At 36.8% G+C, this 23,945-nt stretch overlaps 1 protein-coding gene across 1 annotated transcript in view; it reads left to right on the top strand.

The window, feature by feature from the left end:
* The window catches only part of LOC120776533, a 324,462-nt gene that overhangs the window by 137,368 nt on the left and 163,149 nt on the right, over window positions 1–23,945 (top strand). Inside the window, 4 exon segments of the mRNA XM_040107267.1 lie at window positions 63–645; window positions 964–2,109; window positions 4,160–5,158; window positions 7,135–7,377. Coding sequence (XP_039963201.1) covers window positions 63–645; window positions 964–2,109; window positions 4,160–5,158; window positions 7,135–7,377 — 2,971 coding nt within the window.

The raw sequence follows: 23,945 nt of genomic DNA, 5'->3' as shown, positions 1-23,945 counted from the left end.
TATATATTTTTATTACCTTGGTTATATCTAACTCAATTTTCGCCATATTTACATTTTTTTACGGATCTCGCGCGACCGATTGGATTGGGCTGGCGGCGAAGGTTCGAATGAATTCCTCACCGCCAATTATCATCACAGCATATCACCATTGAAAACGCAACGACAACGTTCGCTAACGCCCGAACGTAACGAATCGCATAGCTCATCGAGTAGCATACGAAAGCAACGATCGCTAACACCCGAATCTCGATCACTCACGCCAGAGGATCGACGCCGAAAAGGCGGCTCACAAGCATCGTTAATGGGTTCACGACAGAATTCGAGTTCACGCAGTAATACGCTCGAACGTAAACAGCGTTTAACTGAAGGTCAACCCGCAACGAATATATCGCGTAGCTCGTCAAGTTCAAGTTATAGTGGCGGCGGCGGTGGGGTTGTAAGCGCTGAACAACTTGATGGCGGAGTTATTAATGTCAGTGCTGCGGTTGGCAGTGTTACTGGCATGCCGAATACCGCTTTGGTAGGAGGTACTGTGGTCAATACAGGTATGGTGGCTTTGACCGGTAGTGGTGGACGTTCACAGCATCGACGCTCGCTGGGGCGGAATGCCAAGCAGGTGGATGAGCATCGTATACGACGTTCGAGGTGAGTTTGAAAATTAAGAATCGCATAGTATTAAGACGGTATGCTTGGTGGTTCACAGTTTAGAGTGCAATTTCGGTCTGACTGGAGCTAAGCTAGGGAAACTAACTCTCTTTTTTAGCAACCGCTGGCTCTAAGAGAGACTTTCTTTGAGGTTTTACACTATTTACAAGCCTCTACTAAAGCCTTTTTCATGCAACCGATAGCCAAAGCTTGTATCAAAGCTTTCCGAGCCACATACTATAAGCTTTTTCAGTTTTAGTCTCTTAACTGGATGACCTATAATAAAACTTCCGTTAGCAATCGCTAACCTTTTCTAAGAATGTTTATATAACCATGTACGGTCTTGATACGGCTCAGCGAACGTTCACCGAACCGTTCGCACAAAGTTATCGTGTCCATGGGACAATCACAAGGGCCCGCCGTTACTTATCATACACCAAACGCGCAGCCCACCTACCAACAAGCCGGGGTACGGATCAGCAACGGAAACGCCATGCCTGCGCGTCCACCCATACGCACTAGCAGCAAATCGCAGTCGCTACTACTGAGCGGCAACAACACGAGTGCCGGACGAACACGCAATAATGATATCGATAAAAGTCGCTCCTTCGATTTCGACTACTGCAATTACAGCACACAAGTGGCGCTTAAGGGACACAGTCACGCCGTAAGCGGCGGCGGTGGCAATAACCCGAACGTGCCGCTTCGCTTGGACTTCGACAAGAGTCGCTCATTCGACGAAGACTATCGTGATCCGTTAAATGCGATCAGCAATAATTTGTCCACAACCAGCGGCAGCGGCATGCGTTATCTGCAAGCAATCGCCGATCCCGGCATGGGTGTCAACACTGGCAGCAGTAATAATAATAGGAGCAGCCGGTTGCGACGCTCTTCACCCGTCGGCACGGGTAGTGGTGAACGCAACTCACGTTCACCACAATCGTCGGGTTCATCATGCAACAATCTCAATATACCACGACAATCGACGAGTCCGCAAAATTACGGCACACGCCTATGTGATCATGAACTCACCTACGATATGTTGCGTAAATCCCTCGATCGTTCACCGATTATGGATTTTCGACGAGGCGATAGTGGTGAATATGATTTGCCGCCAGCGTTGTTGCGTAATCGCGAAACAATCAATAGCGGCGGCAATAGCGAATTGAATTTCTTCAATAACGATCATATCTACGAACAGCCGACCACAAGCAAAGCTTCGGTGAGTGCAACGGGCAGCTCGTTGAAGCAGCAACGTTCACTCGGTCATACACACAGTCCCAGCGAGTCGCAGTATTCGCTGGAGCGTCAACACAGCAACACAACGGGACGTGAGAGCCAGCTGACGCCGGAGAGCGCAAGCGGTGCTGGCGATTACCGTGGCGAGCATATCTATCGGCATCCGCATACGCGCGAATCGTCGCGAGAGAGCGCTGCACGCAGCGGTGGCAGCAGTCGCAACAGGTATTGAAGAGCTGCTCCAAGCCTTCTGGTCCGCCGAATTTAGTTAGATTTCGGAGAGGTGCAAACTAATAGAGAGTGCACGTGGGGTTCATATGCATGCGAATCGGTGGCGGCGAGCTCACTTAACATTAACTATGACTGCCTTATCCTGCCTGTTTGTCTGCCTGTTTGCCTGACTGACTGATTGCGTAGCTGCACGTCGTTAATATTAACCACACTATAATAATACTAATGTCTAACTACGAGCGAATATTTTAAACACTAACCGTTATTAGCAAATAGTTGTTTCTGTCGCTCATTAACTCACCTCGGTCTCGTATGTGTGTGTATGTGCAATTGTAAAGTAAAAGAGAGTTATAAATTACTCACCTCAGCTGTGCAGCATAATAATAATCATTGTTACCACTCTCTCTCCCCTCTCTCTCTCTCTCTCACGCACTCACCACCCTAGTCATTGTCTCATATACTTGCTCGTCCGCGCATTAGAATGCGTAATTTTTATAGCATACGCACTGAAATAGCAAATTCACCAACGTCACTAAGACTGCAACTCGTTAGTGCAACGAAAGGTATGTTACGAACGAAAATACAACGCTGCAAGAATTTATCATCTCCAAAATGAAAAAGCGCAGCATTAAACGCCATATTTTCACCACACAACGAGTACAGTAAATAAACTAAATGCATAAATATACCACATGTGGTGAAAATAGCATAGATAACGGCAAAAGATATGTTGAAAATATAAACCATGGTGTAAGTGAACATATAAAACTGCAATTTTTGTTGAAAAATGTGAAAATAATACTGAAAACCGCTATGGTGAATATGTCTAAAGTAATTAAACTTGTGGTGGATACAAAGTAACAGTACTGAAATGTTAACCATGAACTCTTCGCAATATAATTAACTGTTTTGTAACGTTAAAGCAGTGTTAGGCTATAATAAGTGTGGTGAATAACGTATGTAATTAAGTGGCAACGCTACATATGCTGCAAAAAGACTGCTTTAATGAAAATTAAATATAATAACTCGAAAAAAGTAAATGTGGACATAATTTAGAAAACTAAGCTTACAACAACAAATTACAGTAATTAGACTTAGTGATTACAGTTAGCGTAAAATAATGCATAAATAAGGCAGTAATCAATAAAATTAAAATAAATAAAATAAAACATATTATGCAAACATAAACATAAGAATGACAGTTCTTACATTAGTCAATTACAAGGTTTGGAAAAATTAAAAATTAAATTTAAATAAAAAACACACCAAAATCTTACAGAAAATTCAAAAATATAAATTTTAAGCATAAAACATTATGAATATAGTGCTAGTTATAAGTAAATCATAAAAAAAAATCATAAATTAATATGGCAACTCCCAGCCATTTTAAAAATGCAATAAATTTCAACTGCAAAAGCTCCAAAAATCCCTTAATAAGTCAAAAAAATTCGTTAACACCACTAACCTCCAAAACTGTCAAATATGTGCACTTTTAATTTTCTAAACATTGTGTAAAATTTTTATATATTCCCCAAAACACCAATCAAAGCAATTAAATTGCAATTAAAATTCACCACTAACGCTTACTGAGCTCATCACTAACAAACCAGCGTCTGTATATTAACACCATAAAAACGCATTGTAAGTAAAACTCATGTATGATGTTCAAAACTCACCACTTAAACAAAAAAAATTCAAAACTCACCACTGTATACACATGAACTGATTTAAATTCACCAAACTTCACTAACCCGAAATAAAATTAAAAGCACCCTGCGGCTATTAAACTTTAATAAAATTAAGTCACGTTCATGTATAATAAACAAAACTCACCACTAACCCGCCTTCTAAGTATAAGTCATATGCTTGATCGAGACTCACCACTCAGTGCACACTAAACCGCATTGTAGATGTTCATATTGGCAGTGAAATGGAAATAACGGTATATAGAATTCACCACTAACACTAATAGTCACCACGCACAACCTATAAGGTGTAGTAATTGATTGTGCCTAAATCTACTTCTACTTCTCTTGTTCGACAGTCAAAAATTGACCAACGCGAAAACGCCCACAGCAAGTATGTCAACATCAAGACCAATTACAACAACAACTGTCAGGTGCAATAAAAATCCTTTAAAACGTCAAGAGGCAGTATTAAAGTCGCAAACCACCTGTTCATTTTGGCCACATTGCGGCGCTTGCAATCCGAATGCTACGCCCCACACCCAACACGACGACGCCGCCTACGCCAAACGTCAAATGTCACTGCAGGAACAAAAACATTTGACAATGAATTGTCAGCGCGCAGCCGAAGTTGATGTGCCACTACGTCGCTATCACTCCGCACACGCGTCTAACGGTATGGCCGCCGAGACAGTGTCGCAAATGAGGAGAAGTGGGCGTGAAACGCAAAAATCACCATATCCACCACACTTAAAACGGCACAATTCCAACATTTCTACTGTCAGTGTCAATTCTAATTTCAATGTAGCGGGAATGGAGCACAAAAATAATGGTACATTGGCAGGTGTCACCCGTAGTAAAACGCAGTGGACACTGTTATGTAGCGGCGCTACACTTATGGATTGTATCGAAGAATCGCATGCGAAGCCAACAAAAAATATTACAGAAAACAAAAACACTAAGCGCGGACTACCAACAAAGTCGGCTACCACCGACGCCGGCTCAAGTAAAAATGACACTTTGACAAGTCGTGCTGCGGCATCGTTTGCTGTCAAATCAGCCAGCTTGCCGGTAACGGACACTTCGTCGATATTTTTAGGCGAATGCGAGATGCCAATAACGCGTGAACGCGAAGCATTCAGGCTTTATAATCAAGACGGTAAAGTACGCGAACGTCAAAGGGAAGTGGTAGGCGAATGGGTGTGGAAACGTGCGTCTGATAATGCTCGGCAACCCATTCGTCGTGCAACTGCCAGTGTCGACGACTACCGAACGATAAGAGATAAACGAAACAACGAATACATCGATTTCAACGCGATGAAATACCGAAGTCAGTCCGAGGATGTAGGACTTTATGGGTAAGTAGCGAATTTGTGGATAATATATACTAGTGGTTAGAGGAATCATATAAGTAGAGGGTGATTCCCATTGTTTTATAACTTCATAATACGAGTACATCAGTCTGATCCCTCCCTGATAAAGAGCATAACCTTGGTGTCGTTGCCATTGATTTCATTGGTTGGTCAAGTTTCAAACTTCAACTTTTTTCATTTAAGGTTATCGTAATATACGTAGATATAATACATTGAAATGACTGCTTGAGACTTGGCTCCTATAAATTCTAAGATCTCGTTGTGTTTGGCAACATCCATCATTTAGTAATGCTTCTAGTTCCTCATCTTCAAATTTTTTTGGCCGCACACCTTCTTCAAGTTCGAAATATTATCGAAAGATCTATATATCCTTTGGATAACTTATCGGCTGATCGTGATAATGTGAAGACAATATTTGAACCAAATGATCCGATTCGGCATTCGGTCGCTATATTGGTAGTTACATGTCGATGTTCTAGAACCAAAACTTTTTTTTTAACCTTTAAAATTATTTGAGCGAAAGAGTAATAAAGAACGCAGTCATGAAATTCGGTTAAAAAATTATTTTAAAAAGCAAAAGGGGTTGCCAGCATTATATATTTTATTACAATAAAACATTTTACTAATCAAACACTTCAAAGCTGTATTTAATAACCGACCAAAAAAGTTTTCGACAAGTTTTATCAAAATATATTTTTTGACAGCGTTGCCAGCTGCCGAAATGATGTAGTTTTCCAAACAAATCTATGTTGAATATAACGAAATTAAAGAAAAGTTTTGTGGCTACACTTTATTCCAAAATTATATTAACAGAGTTGCCATATTTTTTGAACAAGAATTAATATTATAAGAGCACGCATAGGAAGCATCAAACCTGTTTTCATTAATATTCGAGATCAAAAAAGGTTATTTAATATATTTTTGAAAAGAGTTGCCAACTTCAGAAAAATAGTGGCTTAATATAAATCTATTTATGTACACGAATATTGAATACTACGCAAATTTAACGAAAGTTGTGTAACGATGCTTTGCATAAAAATTATATTAACAGAGTTGCCATATATTTTAAAAATAATTAATATTAAGAAAATTCACGCATAGGACGTTTCAAAACTGTATTCATAATATTCGATCAAACAGGTTTAGTTAATATATTTTTGAACAGAGTTGCCAACTAGGGCAAAATTATAGACTTACTCAAAAAAATCTAAAAAGTGTGAAACAATATTAAATATTTCAAATATTAAACGAAAATTGTGTCTGCATATTTTATTTATAATTTTTTGTGACAGAGTTGCCACATGAATTTTAGAAAAAATTTTTAAGTTAACTTTATATCGATACAGTCTTCGCCTATAGCATTTGCAATTTCACATCTTACACGAACTTAAAATATAAACTCATCTCGGCGAACACACAAAGCCACAACAAAAACACACAAACTCTGTCAATTGCACTAATTGTCATTTACTTGCTTACATTTTTCAACAAACCACAACAAACTGCCCGTATACACTTGCTCTTCAGTGGGTTCAATATAAATTTCTCGCCTCTTACTTCACATATACAGTATTTAAGTTCATATATGTACATATGTATGTGTGTATGTATGTTTGCTATTGCCATTTCCGCCAAAGTCCTAAACAGAATTGTTTCATTCAAATAGCGGCGCATTAAAAAATCTGCAAAACCGCTATAAAACATTCAAACACGGAACAGGATATAAACATATAGACATGTGTATACAGACAAACATACAAACATACATACTAAGGCTGCAGCATAAAATTCAAAAATCCATTTGTAAAATCGCCAACATTTCATTTTTCAACTTCACGCGCCAACAATAGCATACATACTCACATATATACAATATAAATATCTATATACATATATACTACAAGCATTTCTAACGAATTACAAATTTTCTATTTGTGTTTGCAACAAATATGCATTGGTAGCGGCAACATGGTGGCAAATGCTTGTAAAACTAACAAATCTAGACCGGCAGCTGCAGTTAAAGTAATGGCAACAACAACAACAACAAAAACAAAAACCGCAACATCAACATCAGTATTTGGCAAACATGCAAAACCATTGCCAACAAGAACAACCAGCACAACTGCAACGTGCGGCATGCCACATTTGAGAGAACGCTGTTGGCGCAGCAACTCACTGCCGAATATATGGTTACCGAGTCACGGGTGAGTACAGAGAATATTAAATATACTTTCACATTCAATCATTTCGATATACTATATGTATGTATATGACACAAATGTACGTCTGTGAATTAATCAAATTGAGTGTGATGTATGGATAAATGATGATCCATATTTGACTTTTCATACGAAAAGGGTAAAAAATTAAGTTTGAAAGCTGGAAAGTTTTAAAGAAAAGCTTTTGCAACACTGCTCTCAACACGTTTAACAATCCAGGAGTAAGCTTAAGCAAGAGCTTTCTTAAAAATACATAATTTTAAGTGCCTCACATCTGATCAAATTTGACCCGGATTGACATCAAAAAAAAAACTTTCACTTATTTCAATACAAATCTTTATTATCACATTCAAAATAAGCTCCTGTGCCAATGCAAGCTAGTCAACGCTAAATCCATACATTTTTTATTGTACTCTCTGCGAATTTTAGTTTTTTTTCGGTTTCGAAACGTTTTTGGAGCGCCATTGACTAAATTGTTTGACAGTTTCGTGTCCTGTAATGATGCATTTGATGAATTTAGGGTCTTCAACTAAGTTTTCAAGCATTTTCTTTGTGTCCTCTACTCGCAATTTTCCAAAGATTAAGACTTTTGGGCTAAATATTTAAATATGATCAGATGATATAGAAAACAACTGAATTTTATCTAGAAACTTGATAGGATCGACCAAAAAATTATAGTGAGACAATATTTGTCCAGTATAATCCTATTGATATAACTATTATATTATCAACATATTACTGAAAACCTCTATATATACATATATATATATCATCTCTTCTAAAGTTGCAAAAATAAGATTTCTCTGGTGTAAAGTCCACCATGGGAAACGTATTTATCTCGCTTTGTATAAGTTCCATAGAGTTACGTTATGAAAGCTTAAAAAGATCAAATTCCCCACAAAAACAACTTCCTAGGCGGTTTTGTGATTACTCAACATGGTGTTGCTTGAGCACGTGTCAAAGATGGTCTGAATTGTTACAGCCAATTGAACGGCAATTTTGGTTTCGTGAATTCCATTCCTTTAATTAAAAAAACCTCACCACGCTCTGTAGGGTTAATTGTCGAGGATGGCGATAAAATAATGGAGAACGTCGTGTCTGATCTTTATGAAAATAGGATTGCATAAAAAAAACCGTTTGTCTATTTTAAAAAAAGGTTGGATACAAAAAGAAGATCGATGTATGGGAGTCATACGAATTGGCAAAAAAAACTAAAGGACTCATAAATTTTTGAAGGGGAGTGTTACTGATGATGAAACATGGTTCAGTTATCAAACAAAAATGCTCGGAGTTGACCAAGCCAGGCGTGATGGACAGGAAGGGTTTTGCTATGTGTTCGGTGATGTTAGCAGGGAATCATAAACTTCTCACTTAAGTCGGACCCGTGCTATCAACGAATGGACTGTTTGAAGGAAGTAGTCGCGCATACGCGGCCAGTTTTAGCCAATAGAAGAAGAATTGTATTCTATCAAGACCACATTCATCGGGATATTCTTATGAAGTCTCCTTACCTGGTCCCCCACCTGGGCCGAAGAAATTACTACCTCTTCCTGTCCATGGCGAATGAATTTTCTGGTGAAAAATTCGTCTTTAGAGAAGCTTGAAAAATACGACTATTCACTGTCAAGAATATGGAACTTCTTTTTATTTGACCTTATATTTAATGTTCTGTGTTACATATAGTAAGAGGGGTATTTTGGATCAGACCTTTATTTGTGTCGTGTAGGTATTATATGCTTCAATTGTCCAGTATCTTTTTTGAAGAGTATTCGCAAAGGAACACTGCCTTTTTAACGACTTCGTATTTTTTCCAGTAGACTAGTGTGGTGCCAGTGGTGTGGATTCAAAGGCTTCGCTAGAAAAAATATGTACAGAATTAACTTTACTTCAGCTTACTTTGCACTCTACTGTCCGCAATCTTTTACCAATGGGGTCTTCCGTGAATTCCTGTTATTATTAAACTGGACCGGAGGTTAAACATAAGAGGGCGCGTGTCGTTTTGTTTTAGCCTTAGAGTAAGCCTATTAAGGCAATGCGCATAAATTCATGATACAAGTTTGACAATCCTCTTTTAAGAATTTCTCAATGGAGGCTTAGGTAGGATCAAAATTAGATACTGAGGTAAACAAAAAGCGAACTAGATGGCTTTCTTATATGCAAGGTGCCTTCCAAAGTAAACAGAACAAATGCCTTTTTTCGGCAAGATCAATTTATTTTATTCAAAATAGTCTCCTTCTGCTTCAATACAGCTTTTTGCACGGTCCAAAAGCATGTCGAACGAGTGTTTTAGCTCGTTGGCCGGCATGGCCGCCTTTTGAATCGACTCTACGTCTGCATAACGCTTTCATTTCATGGGCAAATGCATTTTTCCGAAAAGGAAGAAGTCGCACGGTGCCATATCAGGTTAATACGGGGAGTGGTTAATGGTTAAAATGTGATTTTTGGTCAAATAATCGGTCACAATCATGTCCTTCGAATGTTGGATTCTGAGCAATTTTTGGTCGTCAGTCAAGTTGTGTGGAAGAAGTCGTGCACACACCTTTCGTAAGCCCAAATGTTCGGTCAAAATGCGATAAATCGATGTTTTGGAGATGTTCAATTCCATTTCCATGAATTTCAATGTTGATTTCGGCTGATTTCTGATGAATTCACGCACAGTTTCCCACATGTTGATCGTCATTTATGTCCTCACGACCACTTTGAAAACGCTAAAACCACTCGTGCACTCTGCTACGAGATAGGCAATCATCGCCATAAACTTGTTTCATCAATTGAAACGTTTCGGTAAAAGTTTTACCAATTTTAAAGCAAAACTCATTTTCGCACCGATAACACAAACATATTGACACTTAAAACGCAATAACTTTACTTCTAATCAATGAAATGTCATGAAATTCACTGGACAATCGGTAAAGATAGCAGATTCTGACGCACGAGTCGACATATAAATAGCGCCACCAGGGGGCGCTAGATTCAATAAGTCCTGTTTACTTTGGAACGGACCTTGTAATATTGTTTTGCAGATGCGCCAAATTAAGTTTAAAAAGGCCTAGAACTCTGAAAGATTTTATTCAAATTCTTTACCTCGTAAATTTTACCTTCATAAGCTAAGTAGAGCAAAACCAGTGAGGTAATGTCGAAGTTTTAAAGCATTTTATTTTAAAGAAGGGAACAAATTTCAGCGGTGTATAGATATGATCTGTGTCTTTAGGTTAGGCATCTACGTGACCTTTGACATCTTTGAAAAGTATTATTAAAACCACCTATTCGAAAAGTAATGGATTTGTTTTTTTTTCTTAGACGTTATAATACTGAGATATTATTGAGTTATGATTCCGGAAACTTCTCATCCAAACGCTGGGTTATAAGACTTGCTCTAAGAACTATAAAGCTATGCGACTTAACTCTGACAAGAAACTTTTTCTTCCTACTGTAGCCTAAATATTTCATACCGCTCCAATCTCTAAGAAATTGGTCAGCTCGACTGGAATGAAGTCAAAGTTTTTGTTACGAAAAGCGAACTGCTTATTAGCGATTGACTGGGTACGACAGATATGAATTATTAAACTCGTAGCGGTAACATTTTTCTCAATAATTTTTAAATTCATTGCTAATATGGCGGACTTCTTTGGTTTCGATTTGTTAGTAGTTACTAGGTCAGAGTTGTTTGGCTAAAAATTCTGTGCTAAGCTTCAAGAAGTATTAGGGCAAACGTCAGTGCAGGCTAGATGTAATTATTGTTAGGGGTCTAAACGTACAGGTCTTTAATGTTGAGGGAATTAATTTGATTTTTTTCTTGTTACTTTTGGATCCCAAACTCACCGCTCAATCATTTTGTTGCAGTCTCTGCAGAGACGGCGGTCTTGTCACCGTTATACAAAAGTTTAGGTCGTCATAATTTTACCGCCGCCATTTATGGGGAGTAAACTGTCGGTGTCCTTGAAGTTAACAATTACTCTAGCGCGACTTTATTACGATTTACGGCTGCTACATAAAAAGTTTAGTACTACCGAAGCTGAAAAGTATCTAAAGTACAGCGGCATGGAACTTCGTTGAAACAGTACAACAACTAACTTTTTTTTTATTAATCTTCAGTCTACATTCTACACTACACAGCATAATTCAACTAATAAGCTCTGCATCGCTCATGCTGCACAAAAAAAAAACTGATTTAACTTTTCTTCCTCCGACGTATTGTCTGTCACAGAAAAGTTTACGGTTGGGTGTAAAAAAGTACAGGGGCTCTTAAAATAAATATCCGCACCGTTTGAAAAGGCAGAATTAAATTGTACAAAAATCAAATGTTTAACAATGCAAACTTTGGAAAAGTGTTGAACGCTTTTAATTTTCCTGCTAAAGGACAACGGACAGACAATAAACGCCACAACGGCACCTGCCATCACTTGCAGGCGCTGCTGCTGACCTTAGAACGCTCACTGCTGTTGTTGTGTTGCTGCAAAAGAAAGACGAGCCAGTTCTGAGTGTGTTTGCTGCTTTTCCACTTTTCGTTTTCTTTTTCTGCTCGTCTTTTGTTTTAGCAGTTTCGCCTTTTATGCTGCTGGTAACTTAATTCGATTGAAAGTTGTGTGCCGTTTGTGTGTATGAGAGCGTGTGTGCGTAAATTTTAAAATTTTTCGCTAGACAGTTTGTAGAGTGAAAGTAATGGGATACTTTCGAGAGAGCGACCAAAAATTTAATGGCTTAATGCACTGCAATGTGGCAGGAAGCTTCGTAAAAAATTTTCAAATTTTGAAAGTTATGGCGCAAAATTTTGAATTACGAAAATTTATGCTAAAATCTCATGAAACCAACTTATATTTTAGTTTTTTTGTGTTTGAAGTACTTTTAATTATATTTTTAAGAACTAAAAGCTTAGGAATATTTTCGCATTGAACCAAAAATTTCTGAATGAATTTAGTCCATTAAAGTAGCAGGTGGCAACCCAACAAAAATTAAAAATTTATTCAAAAAGTGGGCTCTACTTGTTTAATACCTTGTTACATAAATGGTGTATTTTAACTGTTTTACTTAAAAACATGCACCTGGCAACTCTGCAAAATAAAAAAAACGCAAAAAAATTTTTTTTCAGAATTGCACTCAATGGCTTATAATTTTTTCTTAGGCTCCAAAATTCTGTTTTTCATTGTTGAGTTTATTAAAATTAAGTTCGCAAACCTGCCATATTGCTTAAATTCATATTTCAAAACAAATATTTCATAATAGCAATCGTTTAAATAATTTCTAAGGATAATTGTATAAATTACTTAACAATTGTTCATAAATTTTATTGAGTGTGAAATATAAAATAATAAAATATTTTTCATTTAGCCCCACATTTATAATTTTGGACTTTGAAATTTCCAAATTTAACAATTATCATACTTCAGCATAGTTAAATATTTTTTTGCAATCCTCAAGTTGGTGGCAACTCTACAAAAAACAGTTTTTATAAAACGGAATAATAAAATAATTTTAAATATGAAATTTCGAAAAGGTGGCATTACTCTGACATTGACATTCTCGAATTCTACAGTTCGTTGTTATCAAAATAAAAAATTCTCAAACATAAAATTTCAAAAGTGGCAACACTCTGCTTTGACATTGTTTTCTCGAATTCAACAGGTGTATATTGAACTTATCATACTTTGTATATTTAAATATTTTTATAGCGATTCAAATTACGTGACAACTATAAAAATTGATATTCTAGAACTGTACAGTTCAATATTGAACTTATACAATACTATTATTAATAATAAAAGATTTAAAATTTCAAAAAAGGTGGCAACACTGCTTTGACATTGATATTCTCGATCTGGATTCAATATTGAACTTACCATACTTTGCTTTTATTTTTTTATTGCGATTCAATTAGGTGGCGACTCTACAAAGCAGAAGAAAAAATTATTTATTATGAAACGTTGTTATCAATAATAAAAAAAAATTATCTAAAATTTCAAAAAAGGTGGCAACACTTTGCTTTGATATTGATATTCTCGAACTCTGCTTTGCATATTTAAATATTTTTATTGCAATTCAAGTAGGTGGCAACTCTATGGAATTATACGACAAATTTTATTCAATACATTTTTTAATTAAACTTAAAATGAAATAAACCAAAATTGAAATTAAAATTAAAACTAAATTGAAAATTAATTCAAATAAAAATACGAAAACAGTGGCAACATTCTTTTAAAATATTTCTATTTTTGTATGACTGCATATAATTTTATATTTTCTTAGCACTTACTTTTTAATATTTCACTTCTATAAATCTTCCAAAAATATCTCTTATTACTTGAAGACGAATTTTCTGTGGCAGCTCTTTACGTAAATGCCTCAATTTAATACTTTAAAAGTATTTTTCTTTCAAATTAATGTTTTTAACTTTTCTATACGGGATTTTATACAAATTACTTCGAAGAAATTATATTCGATAATAGTAAATATTTGCACGGGAAGCTGGCAAGCTTTACGAAACTTATTCACGGTTTTAGATAAATTTTTGTTACGCAGGTTGCCTTTATATTTCGGTATTTTGCAACCCTAGTCTTGCGATTTGGCAAGTTATAACTTTATCGTAAAGTTTGACATTTTTAATGTCATGCATACGCAGAACGTTTTCACATACAAGCGCTATTTGTTTTGTTTACAGTCACTTAAAATATTCTTCTCGACCAAAAGTGGAATTAAATTTTGTTTACAAATTTTTTAATTTATTTTTTTTTTTACCACTTTTGGCGTGTATATACTCAGGAACAACGCATCAATATATTTATTTAAACTTTTGACGATGAAGCTCCATGCAGGACTAGTGTTTATCGATGGTACAGTGAATGCAATCGAGGTCGTAGATCATTCCAAGATGGATTTCGTGAAGGTCGTCCAAAATCAGTTGCTATTCCGGAAACTCTTGTTGCAGCGTGGCAGCTGATGTTGTAAGATCGTCATGAGTCCTACCGTGAGATTGAGACAACTATGGACATTAATAGGACCAGAATATGACTCAATATTGCATTGATTGTAAAAAACATTTGTTCACGGTGACAAGTCAAGAATCGTGGATTTAGGCGTAAGAACCCGCAAGTAAACAGCAGTTAAATTGTAGTTGTGTGGCAACATTTGTTTCAATTACAAGATCTTGGAACCAGCACATCTTAACTTAAAAATACATGAGACATAAGTCAACATAAAGCAGAAAGAAATTGCTTAAAAATTATAAAAATAGCTTTCCATTTATTGCTTGAAAACAAACATTTTTGAATTGAACAAAATGACTTTCTCCAAAAGTATGAAGATTAAAATTACTTCATTGTTCTAAATGAGATTTAAAACAACGTAAGACATTGTTAACCACATTCAAATCAACTGAGCAACTGTCAATTTAATTTCACTCGCCGAATTGAGTGAGCAGAACAGTAAAAGCTTTAGCTGTCAAAAAGCTGACAGTTGCTCGATTTAGAGCAAAAAAGCGGGAATAAGCAGGAGATTGACTGTCTGCGAACAGATGAGGTTTGAACATGCCGACATACTTAGTGATTGAAATGTGTGGGTATGAAGTACTCAAATATATTAAAAAATATATATATACATACATATATTTTACTTTAGGCGATACGGTTAGAGGGTGCCAGTGAGCTGTCAAAATGACAACTGCTGTTGATTGTTGCTGGCGTTCGAAATCGTCGTATATTTATAGGCGTTGAAGTGTGCATTTTGTTGTTGAAGGTTTTCACTTCCAAATTTAGTTTTCGACTTCCGTTTAAATTACTTAAATGGTAACCCTTATCAAAGTGTTGAATTGATTTGCTGTGTGAAATAATACCATTTTTAAAGGAAAGTGATGAACCTGGTTGAGCATTAAATAAAAGAAAGTTTTAGGTATTGGGAAAAGTGCTTGAGATCATGGTGAGGTATGTTGCGAGCAGTGGGGTGTTAAGCTAGTCTTTCTAAGTATATACTAATATTTGAAAAGAGTTAGGGGTTGTTGAAAAAGTAAAGTTTTTTTAATTGATTCTCGTTGCCGAAGGTCGATTGCGGTTCCCTTACCTTTTCATTCAGTCTTCGAAAGAACATATTAATTGTATTTAAATTGAATCCTGGCTCAAAAGTGAATTTGGCTTCAATAAATTAAATAATCCGATAATCTTCTCTTAAAATCTTTAAAAAGTCTTAACCAGCTGGATAACCGTTAACGTAGCGCTTTCTTTCAGTTCTTAAAACTGACTTGTTACAAAGACTTCTGCTTGAAAGATGCTCGGAAAACGTTCCATTTGTATGGGTAGCTTGGTATGCGGTCCCGCAATATCTCCTCCAATGCTTTGCTGGGCCTTCGAGCCATCAGTGTACCACGGGCCACCACAGAGCTGCCCCTGAGTAGTATGTGGAATATGGAATTACTTCCCTCCATCTTACTTCCCAGAGCAACTTAAAACTTCTTTGTGAAGCTTACCCCCTTCGTAACACCGTCTCTTGGAAGTAGGGGCAGTGGTGTGTGTTTTCCTCTAAGACCTTCATTTCTTTGTTATACCCGTCTGCCTGTTTGATCACTAGATGAAGCGGTGTGAGCTTTAGCAAGACTTCAAGTGCTGCGGTTGGGCAAGTGTGCATTGTCCCTGAAGAGCAGACGTAAGCGAGTCTTTACAGCTTCGATAATTGTAGACCTTCCGAAGACTGATATATACCCCCTGATGATACCTGGCATGCAGCACCAGGATGTACCGTCTAGGCATCTGCATATCATGAGGGCTTTGGTGGCTGTAGACAGTGTTAATTCCTGGGGGTCTCAAGCCTGGAAGAGATCTTCGCTTTGTAAAAGGAACGACAATTGATTTTGACGAGTTGATGTTTAACCTTAGCCAGATGTAATCCCTTTTGGACTATGTCGCAGAGAGTATTCTAAAATTTACCTCGTGCCATTATAACAATGTCGTCAGCGTACCCTTGGCATCGAATCCCATTGTTTTTAAGCAACTCAAAGATAGTAAGGAGGATAGAACTCCACCCTTTAAGCAAACCCTCGTAGTACCAAGACGAATCTTTCTCTTCGCCAGAGTGGTTTCAGCTATCCTAGTACGCAGTACAGTTTCTATCCATCTGCATACTGGAGCCACCACATTCCTTTTCTTCCGTGCCGTGAGGACACTGATGACACTTTGGGTGGGACACATTGTCAAAATCACATCAAGACATGTTGTCTACCAAATTTTGAGGAGCGATTTTGATATGTTTTCTCACGAGTCCTTAACTTTGTTAAAAAATCTCTTGCTTATTGGAACGGCAAGGAGATCGGTCTAGCTTACCATCCAAATATTGTAATAAATGCTCAATAGAATTTTAGGCACGGCTTTGGGTAGGCCGGGGTAGGAGATCTATCAAAATATTCTTTCACCGCCCGCCTTGAATGGTTGGGGTCATTGTTCTGCTGGTATATAAAGTTATCTTGTAATTCCATTTTTCGCGCTGCTGGCTCTAAATTTGTGCTCTGTATCTGTACGTGGGACACTCCCATCATTTTGTCTTCGACTATTAATAGATTTGATAGACCTCTGCAGTAAAACTAAAACATTTCCATCTCCGAACTTTATGCTGCTTTGGAGGCACTTACTTTGGCGTCTCTCACGACTTTTTCGTCAAGTTTCTTCTCCGCCTTTCGTAATTTTTAATTCGAATTTGCTCTTATAACTTCAAATTATTTTTTTCAAGGCCTTTAGCGGCATTTGATAGTACTTTCTGGCAATTCCAATCGCGCCTTCAAGTTATTTTGGTTGATGAAAGGCTTTTCGATCTTTTAGCGGCTGGAATAACCATCTTTTTGTGTTGCAATCGGTTGAATTCTTTCCTCAAAAACATTTGTTTGAAGGCTCTGAGTAAATCGAGCTGTATTAGTCGGGCCTTTCTTCACTTCTCTGTGTGTTTTAGTCTCTTCGCGAGCAGTGGTTGCCCTTGGGCGTCCTGATCTTGGCGCATTCTTTAGTCCACAATTTTTCTTACAGTATGTACTAATAGTATGTGCAATTTTTTAATTGTTGAACACTTGGAAGAAATATTCAAAAAGTAATAAAAAAATGTAGTAGAAGTATTCATAGTTTTGTTGAATGGATTAGTGTAATGTAAATGAACAGCCTGACGAACTAAGTCGATTTAGCCACAACTGTCTGTTTGTATATACGCGTCCAATTCGCTCAGTTTTTGAGTAATCGATCCGAAATTTTGCACACAACCTTCTCTCTTCAGGAAGCTGCTTAAGTGTTGGGATCGCCGATATCGAACTACTATAGCATACAGCTGTCATACAAACTGATCGGTAAAAATCAAGTCTTTGTATGAAAAGCTTTTTTATTTTACAAGACATCTTCACAAAATTTAGCACGGACTATAGTCCTAAATCATGCTACAATCTCAGAAGATATTGTTCAGATTGGATCACTATAGCATATACCTGTCACACAAACTGGCCGATCAAAATCAAGTTCTTATATGGAAAACTTTTGTATTTTACAAAATATCCACACAAAATTTGGCGTGAATTGTTGTCCGTGGGAATGGCATAATCTCCAAACAAATTGTTGATATCGGACCACTATGGCATATAGGTGTCATATAAACTGATCGTTTAAAATCAAGTCCATGTAGGAAAAACTTTTTTGTTTAACAAGATATCCACACAAAATTTGGTATGAATTATTTTCTAAGACTAAGCTTTAATATCTGCACATATTTTCTAGAACGGATCACTATATCATATAGATGCCGTACAAACTGGTCGAACAAAATGAAGATAGCGATCTTTTTCTAAATTTTATACCAATGTGCAGCCAAAATTAACTGTTACTTGTTGTTTTTTTTTTCTGTGAAATACGTTATAGACATATCACAAAAACTGTAAAATATTTGTATGTATGTAAAACCCGTACCTATATATTTATTTATCTCCGATCGTGCTTATGAGTTTTATTTATAGAATTCGTCGTAATATATCTCGATTGAAGGATATCGAAAACGCACCAAAAGTTCTTTCACACCTAGGCGTTTTTTCAAAAAAGACCGTATAACAAAGTTCCCAGAAACATATCAAAGTATATATTATATATCTATGTATATACATACATATGTATGTATATAGAAATACACAACTTTCTTCCGGCCTTCAATAATGTTGCCTGCTATAACTTCTTCCAATATATGTCAAACAATCATCACACATTTTTATTAATGTCGGCTCTTAAATCACCGGCGTAAAGAAATGATTTATATAAATTTCTTGGAAAATACCTACATATATAAATATAAACATACATACACACACATACATCTCCATTTGTGCTTAAGAAATCAATCGAAGGTGAAATCAAGCTGCTCGCTTACTTGTTTTCCTATAAAGTATCGAAAAACATATGTAAATATAGTCCTTACACACACATATACATACACATTTGCAAATATATATATGTATTTGTAACTGTGTGCATGTGCGGCCATTTAGCGATTTGTCAAGGTTGCCAAATAGGTTTTATTGTTGCGCAATGGTCCATTCACATGTGCACACACACACACACACATCTATGTATTTATTGTATGTATATATATGCATGCATTTGCAATTCTTTAGAAGAGTGCAGGCCACCCGCTAGCATTTGTTAGAATTCTGTGCAGCTTTGCTTTGTTACGTTTCCATGAAATTCCGAGTTTCTATTCGCATCGATTTATTTGGAAGCCATTGCGGTGCGCTCATTTAAACCATGTTGCCATACAAACACATACCCATGCATACAAATATGGGTGTGTGTGTGCGCAATTCACCTGCTGAGCTGAGCTTTGCATGCTTTGTAAGCGAGTGCTTTTTGTGTGTGGATTGCTAAGGACACCAAAAATATCCATATCCGCTGGTGTTTTCCAATATACCGTTTTTCATACACGCAGTCATACTTGCACGTATATATACATATGTATATGTATTTGTATGCATATACTTCTATGTATGCATGCGTATAATGTACTGCATATGCTTGCTTGTATCAATTTGTTTATTGCACAATTCATTCTCATTCATTTGTTAAGCATCCCTGATGTTTGTGTGTTTACCGTAATTCGGTATTATGTCAATTTGATGGCGGTTCTAATTCAGCACATTTCTTTATTGCTTGGCTTTAATATTTTATGTTCATACATAAGTACTATTAGACCTTTATACACACAGCTACATGCAAGGACGAATTTTTCGGGAGTTTTTCATAACGAAGCCTCTTCTACCTTCCAATTACTGAGCAAAAATTTGTTCAGGAAAGTTTTCCATTTTAGTTCTCTACAATTAAAATGTGCTTATTTTTATTTCTTCTCAAAATTTTCACAACCAAATTATAAAATTTTCTAAAAATATTTAATAATATACCGGGGTTTCCAATAAGATTTCTTTTCAAACCAAAACAAACTATTTGTTAAGGAAACACAAGTAAAACCATTGGCTCTTTTCCCAAGGGACCGCAATACCAAAATGGTAAGCTTCACCAAGAAGTTCAAGCTTACCCTTGGCAGTAAGGCTGAATCGAATGATTACACTCTCGAGCTACTGCTTAAGGATAGTACAATCAAGTGATACACCGACTTCTCGAAACGGAATTGATGCAGGAATCGCAGCACAACACATCAAACTCTCCATGACTATGGCAAGTTTTCAGACCATATTTCAAACAGAGCTCTTTGCCATAAGTCAGTGCATAGAGATAAACCTTCAACGCAACTGTCGCAATGAACGTATACCCGACAGACAGCCAAGTGGCACTTAAAGCTGCTCCGCAGGAAAGAAGGAATATAGAGACAGAGAGGTATTGATAACAATTCCAAGCATGCGCCATGTCTAGTTGCTAATGGGTAGTTACAACCGCAGCAGGTTTAAATATCAACATCCCTAGGGGCAAACACAGGCTACTTGTCGCATTCCACAGCGGTCACTGTCAGCTCAAGAAGCATTTACATAACATGCGATTAGTTTCTAGTGCAAATTGCCGGTTCTGCGACAGGGAGCTTGAAATTCCAAAACGCCTGGTAATTGACTGTCTGTAGTCGTAGGATAAGCCTCTTGGAACCATGTTTCCAAATAAAGATCACATCGTCTCATTAGCAACTAGCAGGATATGGAAATTTCTCAATATGGTGGTGTTAAATGGGTATTTATCTTATTTTATCTAAAGTAAATCAATTCTTTTGATTTAAGTAGTACCATCTATTCACTTAAGTTTTGAAGATAACATCATTCAAATGACATGCACGACTTCCTTTGCCAGAAGAAATTCAATGAACACAATTTTCAAGTACTTTTTCACTAAATTAATTCATATGTCATGAAAGCACGTTCAGTATTGGCTTCTAAAGCTTGAGGAGAGCCTGGTTTATTGTTAAAGACCAATGACTACAAATAACCGCACAAGAAGTAGTCTAATGGTGTTAAATCACAACATCTCGGAGGCCATTCAATGTCACAATTTCTTGAAATAATCGAATCTCCAAAATGTTCTCGCAATAATACGGTTGTTGTAGGTTGTTGTGTTGCACGTAGCCCCAACTTGTTGGAATCAGATGTTGTCATTTCCAATTGCGACCATAAATAGTTGGTTATCAGCGATCTATATCGATATCGATCTATAACGCTCTCCCCTGGCAGTTATGGGGTCACCAGCTTCATTTCGAAAGAAGTATGGACCGATGATTCCACCAGTCCAAAAGCCACACCAAACTGTCAATTTGGGTGAATGTTCACCAGTTTTGTTTATTTGTCGTATCACTCAGATGAAAGTATGTCTCATCGGAGAGGACTTTCTTAAAAAAATCGTTATCGTTTTCAAGTGGTTTCAAGACAAAATCAGCAAATTCACGACATTTACGTTGATCCAAGGGCGTCCACAGATACATTCTTGTATTGCTTAAGGTGACCAAATGTGATGAAATCAACCAGCCCTTGGAAAAAAGGACAACAATGTGATAGTGTTTAACGTGGGATCCTGCTGGCGACAGCTTAACTCCACGGTGCTCAAAAGCACAACGGATCAATACAATGCGTCGATCAGCGCCCTGAAAATTGGTTAACGATTTTCAGTACCAATCGGCAGTGTGGCATGGACACACTAACCACCTTGGTAGGGCTCGAGGCCCATCTAAAACCTCTGCCGTACTTTGGGTCCGGCTCCCGGTTGCAATGCAACTCCACATTCGACTGACAAAGTCAGTTCTTCCCGCGATTTGGGTTTTAACCACAGCCACCACGAGTCTCCACAAAGGGACAAACCCAATGAGCAGACTGGAGCGAACTCCAGGGGTACCAGGTTAAAGTCTTTGGTATTGACCTTGTATCCGAAGCTACGACCAGCTGAGCTTCCATACAGCCCTGGACTGGTGGCCAGGATGTTAGTCGCCTCTTACGACAGGCATGCCTTACCGCGGGTATATTCGGTTTCCCCTCGAACCCGGAGGGGTCCCCCCGTACCCGCAGGGGGAGGAAAAAAGGACAATTGATTTTACAACTTGAGATTCAATATCTTCTTCTTTACTGGCGTAGACACTGCTTACGTGGTTATAGCTGATTAAAACAGATCGCCAGTCGTTTCTTATTTTCATTATTTGGCACCAATTTGAGATACCAAGTGCGACCAGGTCCTTTTTCACCTGATCGCTCCAATGGAGTGTGGAGGTCTTCCTCTTTCTCTGCTTCTTACTTCTTTTATATACAATTTTTCCAATACAAAGTATGATATTTCTAAGCAAAAAACTTGTCACAAAATATTTATCAGAAATGTTTGCAAAAAAAATAATTGGCAACTCTAAAAATGTATTTTCATATATGTGACTGCAAACTGCTGTATTAATACTTTTTACAAATGCACCATATATTCGAAATTTAATGAGATTATTTTTTTTTAAATATGGCAACCATGGTCAAAAATATAATTCTGTCCTTTTTATACATATGTACATATGTATTGTTAACATTTCAAATTATGATAGAACTGATCGAAATTTTAAAAACAGTATTTTATAAAGAATCGTGGCCTGCAAATTAATTGGCAATTCTTAAATTTTTTACTTACTTACTTATGTATGTGTTTACGTACATACATAAATTTATTTATAATAAACCTCCTCATAGAAGCACCATAATTTTCATTTTATAGTTTAATTTTTTTTTCCAAAATATGGCAACCCTTGTCAAAAAATTATTTGTATGGCAATGTACTGCATTAATTTTTTTATAGAAACACTATATATTTTTTTTTATTGTGCTTAAATATTTTTTTAAAAATGGCAACCCTGTTCAAAAATTTATTTATATGACATTGCATTGCATTAACTTTTTTAAAGAAGCAACATTTACTTGTATTTTTATTTTATAAATTTATATATTTACTAAAATATGGCAACCCTGGTCAGAAATTAATTTTATAGCAATGAACTATATTAACTTTCTATATAAAAGCACCATCTAATTCTATTTTAATCAATTTATTTTTTTGACATATGACCACCCTGATCAGTACAAAAATATATTTATTAAATATTCGTTACAAAATATGGCAACCCTGGTCAAACACATTTCTATGAATTTGCATAAAAAATATTTTATAATAAAAATGTAAACAACAGTGATAGTAGTTCGAGGTCATATACAAAAATAATTGCATGCATAACCAAGCCCTTTACAAGCAACAATAGCAACAACATATGGAATATATCAACTAATGCAACTCACTAACAAGCGAGGATCTGAAAATTTGCCAAACTGCAGAGTTAAAAAGGTTACACTTAAATAAACCGAAATGAAAACCAAATGGAAATCACAATTTATGTGCAAATGAGGCAACACCAACAACAACAACAGCGAATGCAGCAAAGGCTGCTAAGCAATGCAATTTCGAACGAAATTACTCCACGCCTTCGGACTTCTTACTCACTCCGTTGGTCATTTAGGAAGGCAAAATATATGAATGACAAAAACAACAATAACGAAAATCGCAAAAAAACTAGTTAGAAAAAGTTAGAAAAATATGAAAGTGGAACACGGCAAACGGAAAGAGTTCTGGTGAAGAGACTAGCCGGCAGTCGAGCTGACCTTCCTGTTGCTCAACTGCTAGGCTGCTTCTTCTTCTTTCTACTTCTCACGGCCGGCAACGATATCCTTGAGAGCCTGCAACTCATTGTGGGCGTGAAGCGTCGGTAATGTGTTATGGCCCACTGTTACTTAAATTTAGTTGCCACAAAAGTTGGCAGCGAAATAGTTACGGCGATACCGTTACATATGGTGGAATGTCTATGTGTGTATATGTATGTGTGTGCCTGTGTTTTTCTAAAGTTTTGATGTTATTTCTTTGGACAAGTCCTTGGCTGAGTAACATTGGCGAATCTCTCTAATGCACGGACACGTGTGCAGAGGTAAAGGCCATTTGTATTTAGCCTACTAGGTACTTCACTAAATACCTACATACAAATGTATAATATATTGTATACATTCGCTGAATTTGGTCTAAGATACGTTGCTTTTATTGTAGTACGATGGCGATACCAGA

This window comes from Bactrocera tryoni, chromosome 5 (genome assembly GCF_016617805.1).
Source record: "Bactrocera tryoni isolate S06 chromosome 5, CSIRO_BtryS06_freeze2, whole genome shotgun sequence".
Classification (NCBI taxonomy): domain Eukaryota; kingdom Metazoa; phylum Arthropoda; class Insecta; order Diptera; family Tephritidae; genus Bactrocera; species Bactrocera tryoni.
This window is presented reverse-complemented; position numbering and strand designations above follow the sequence as displayed.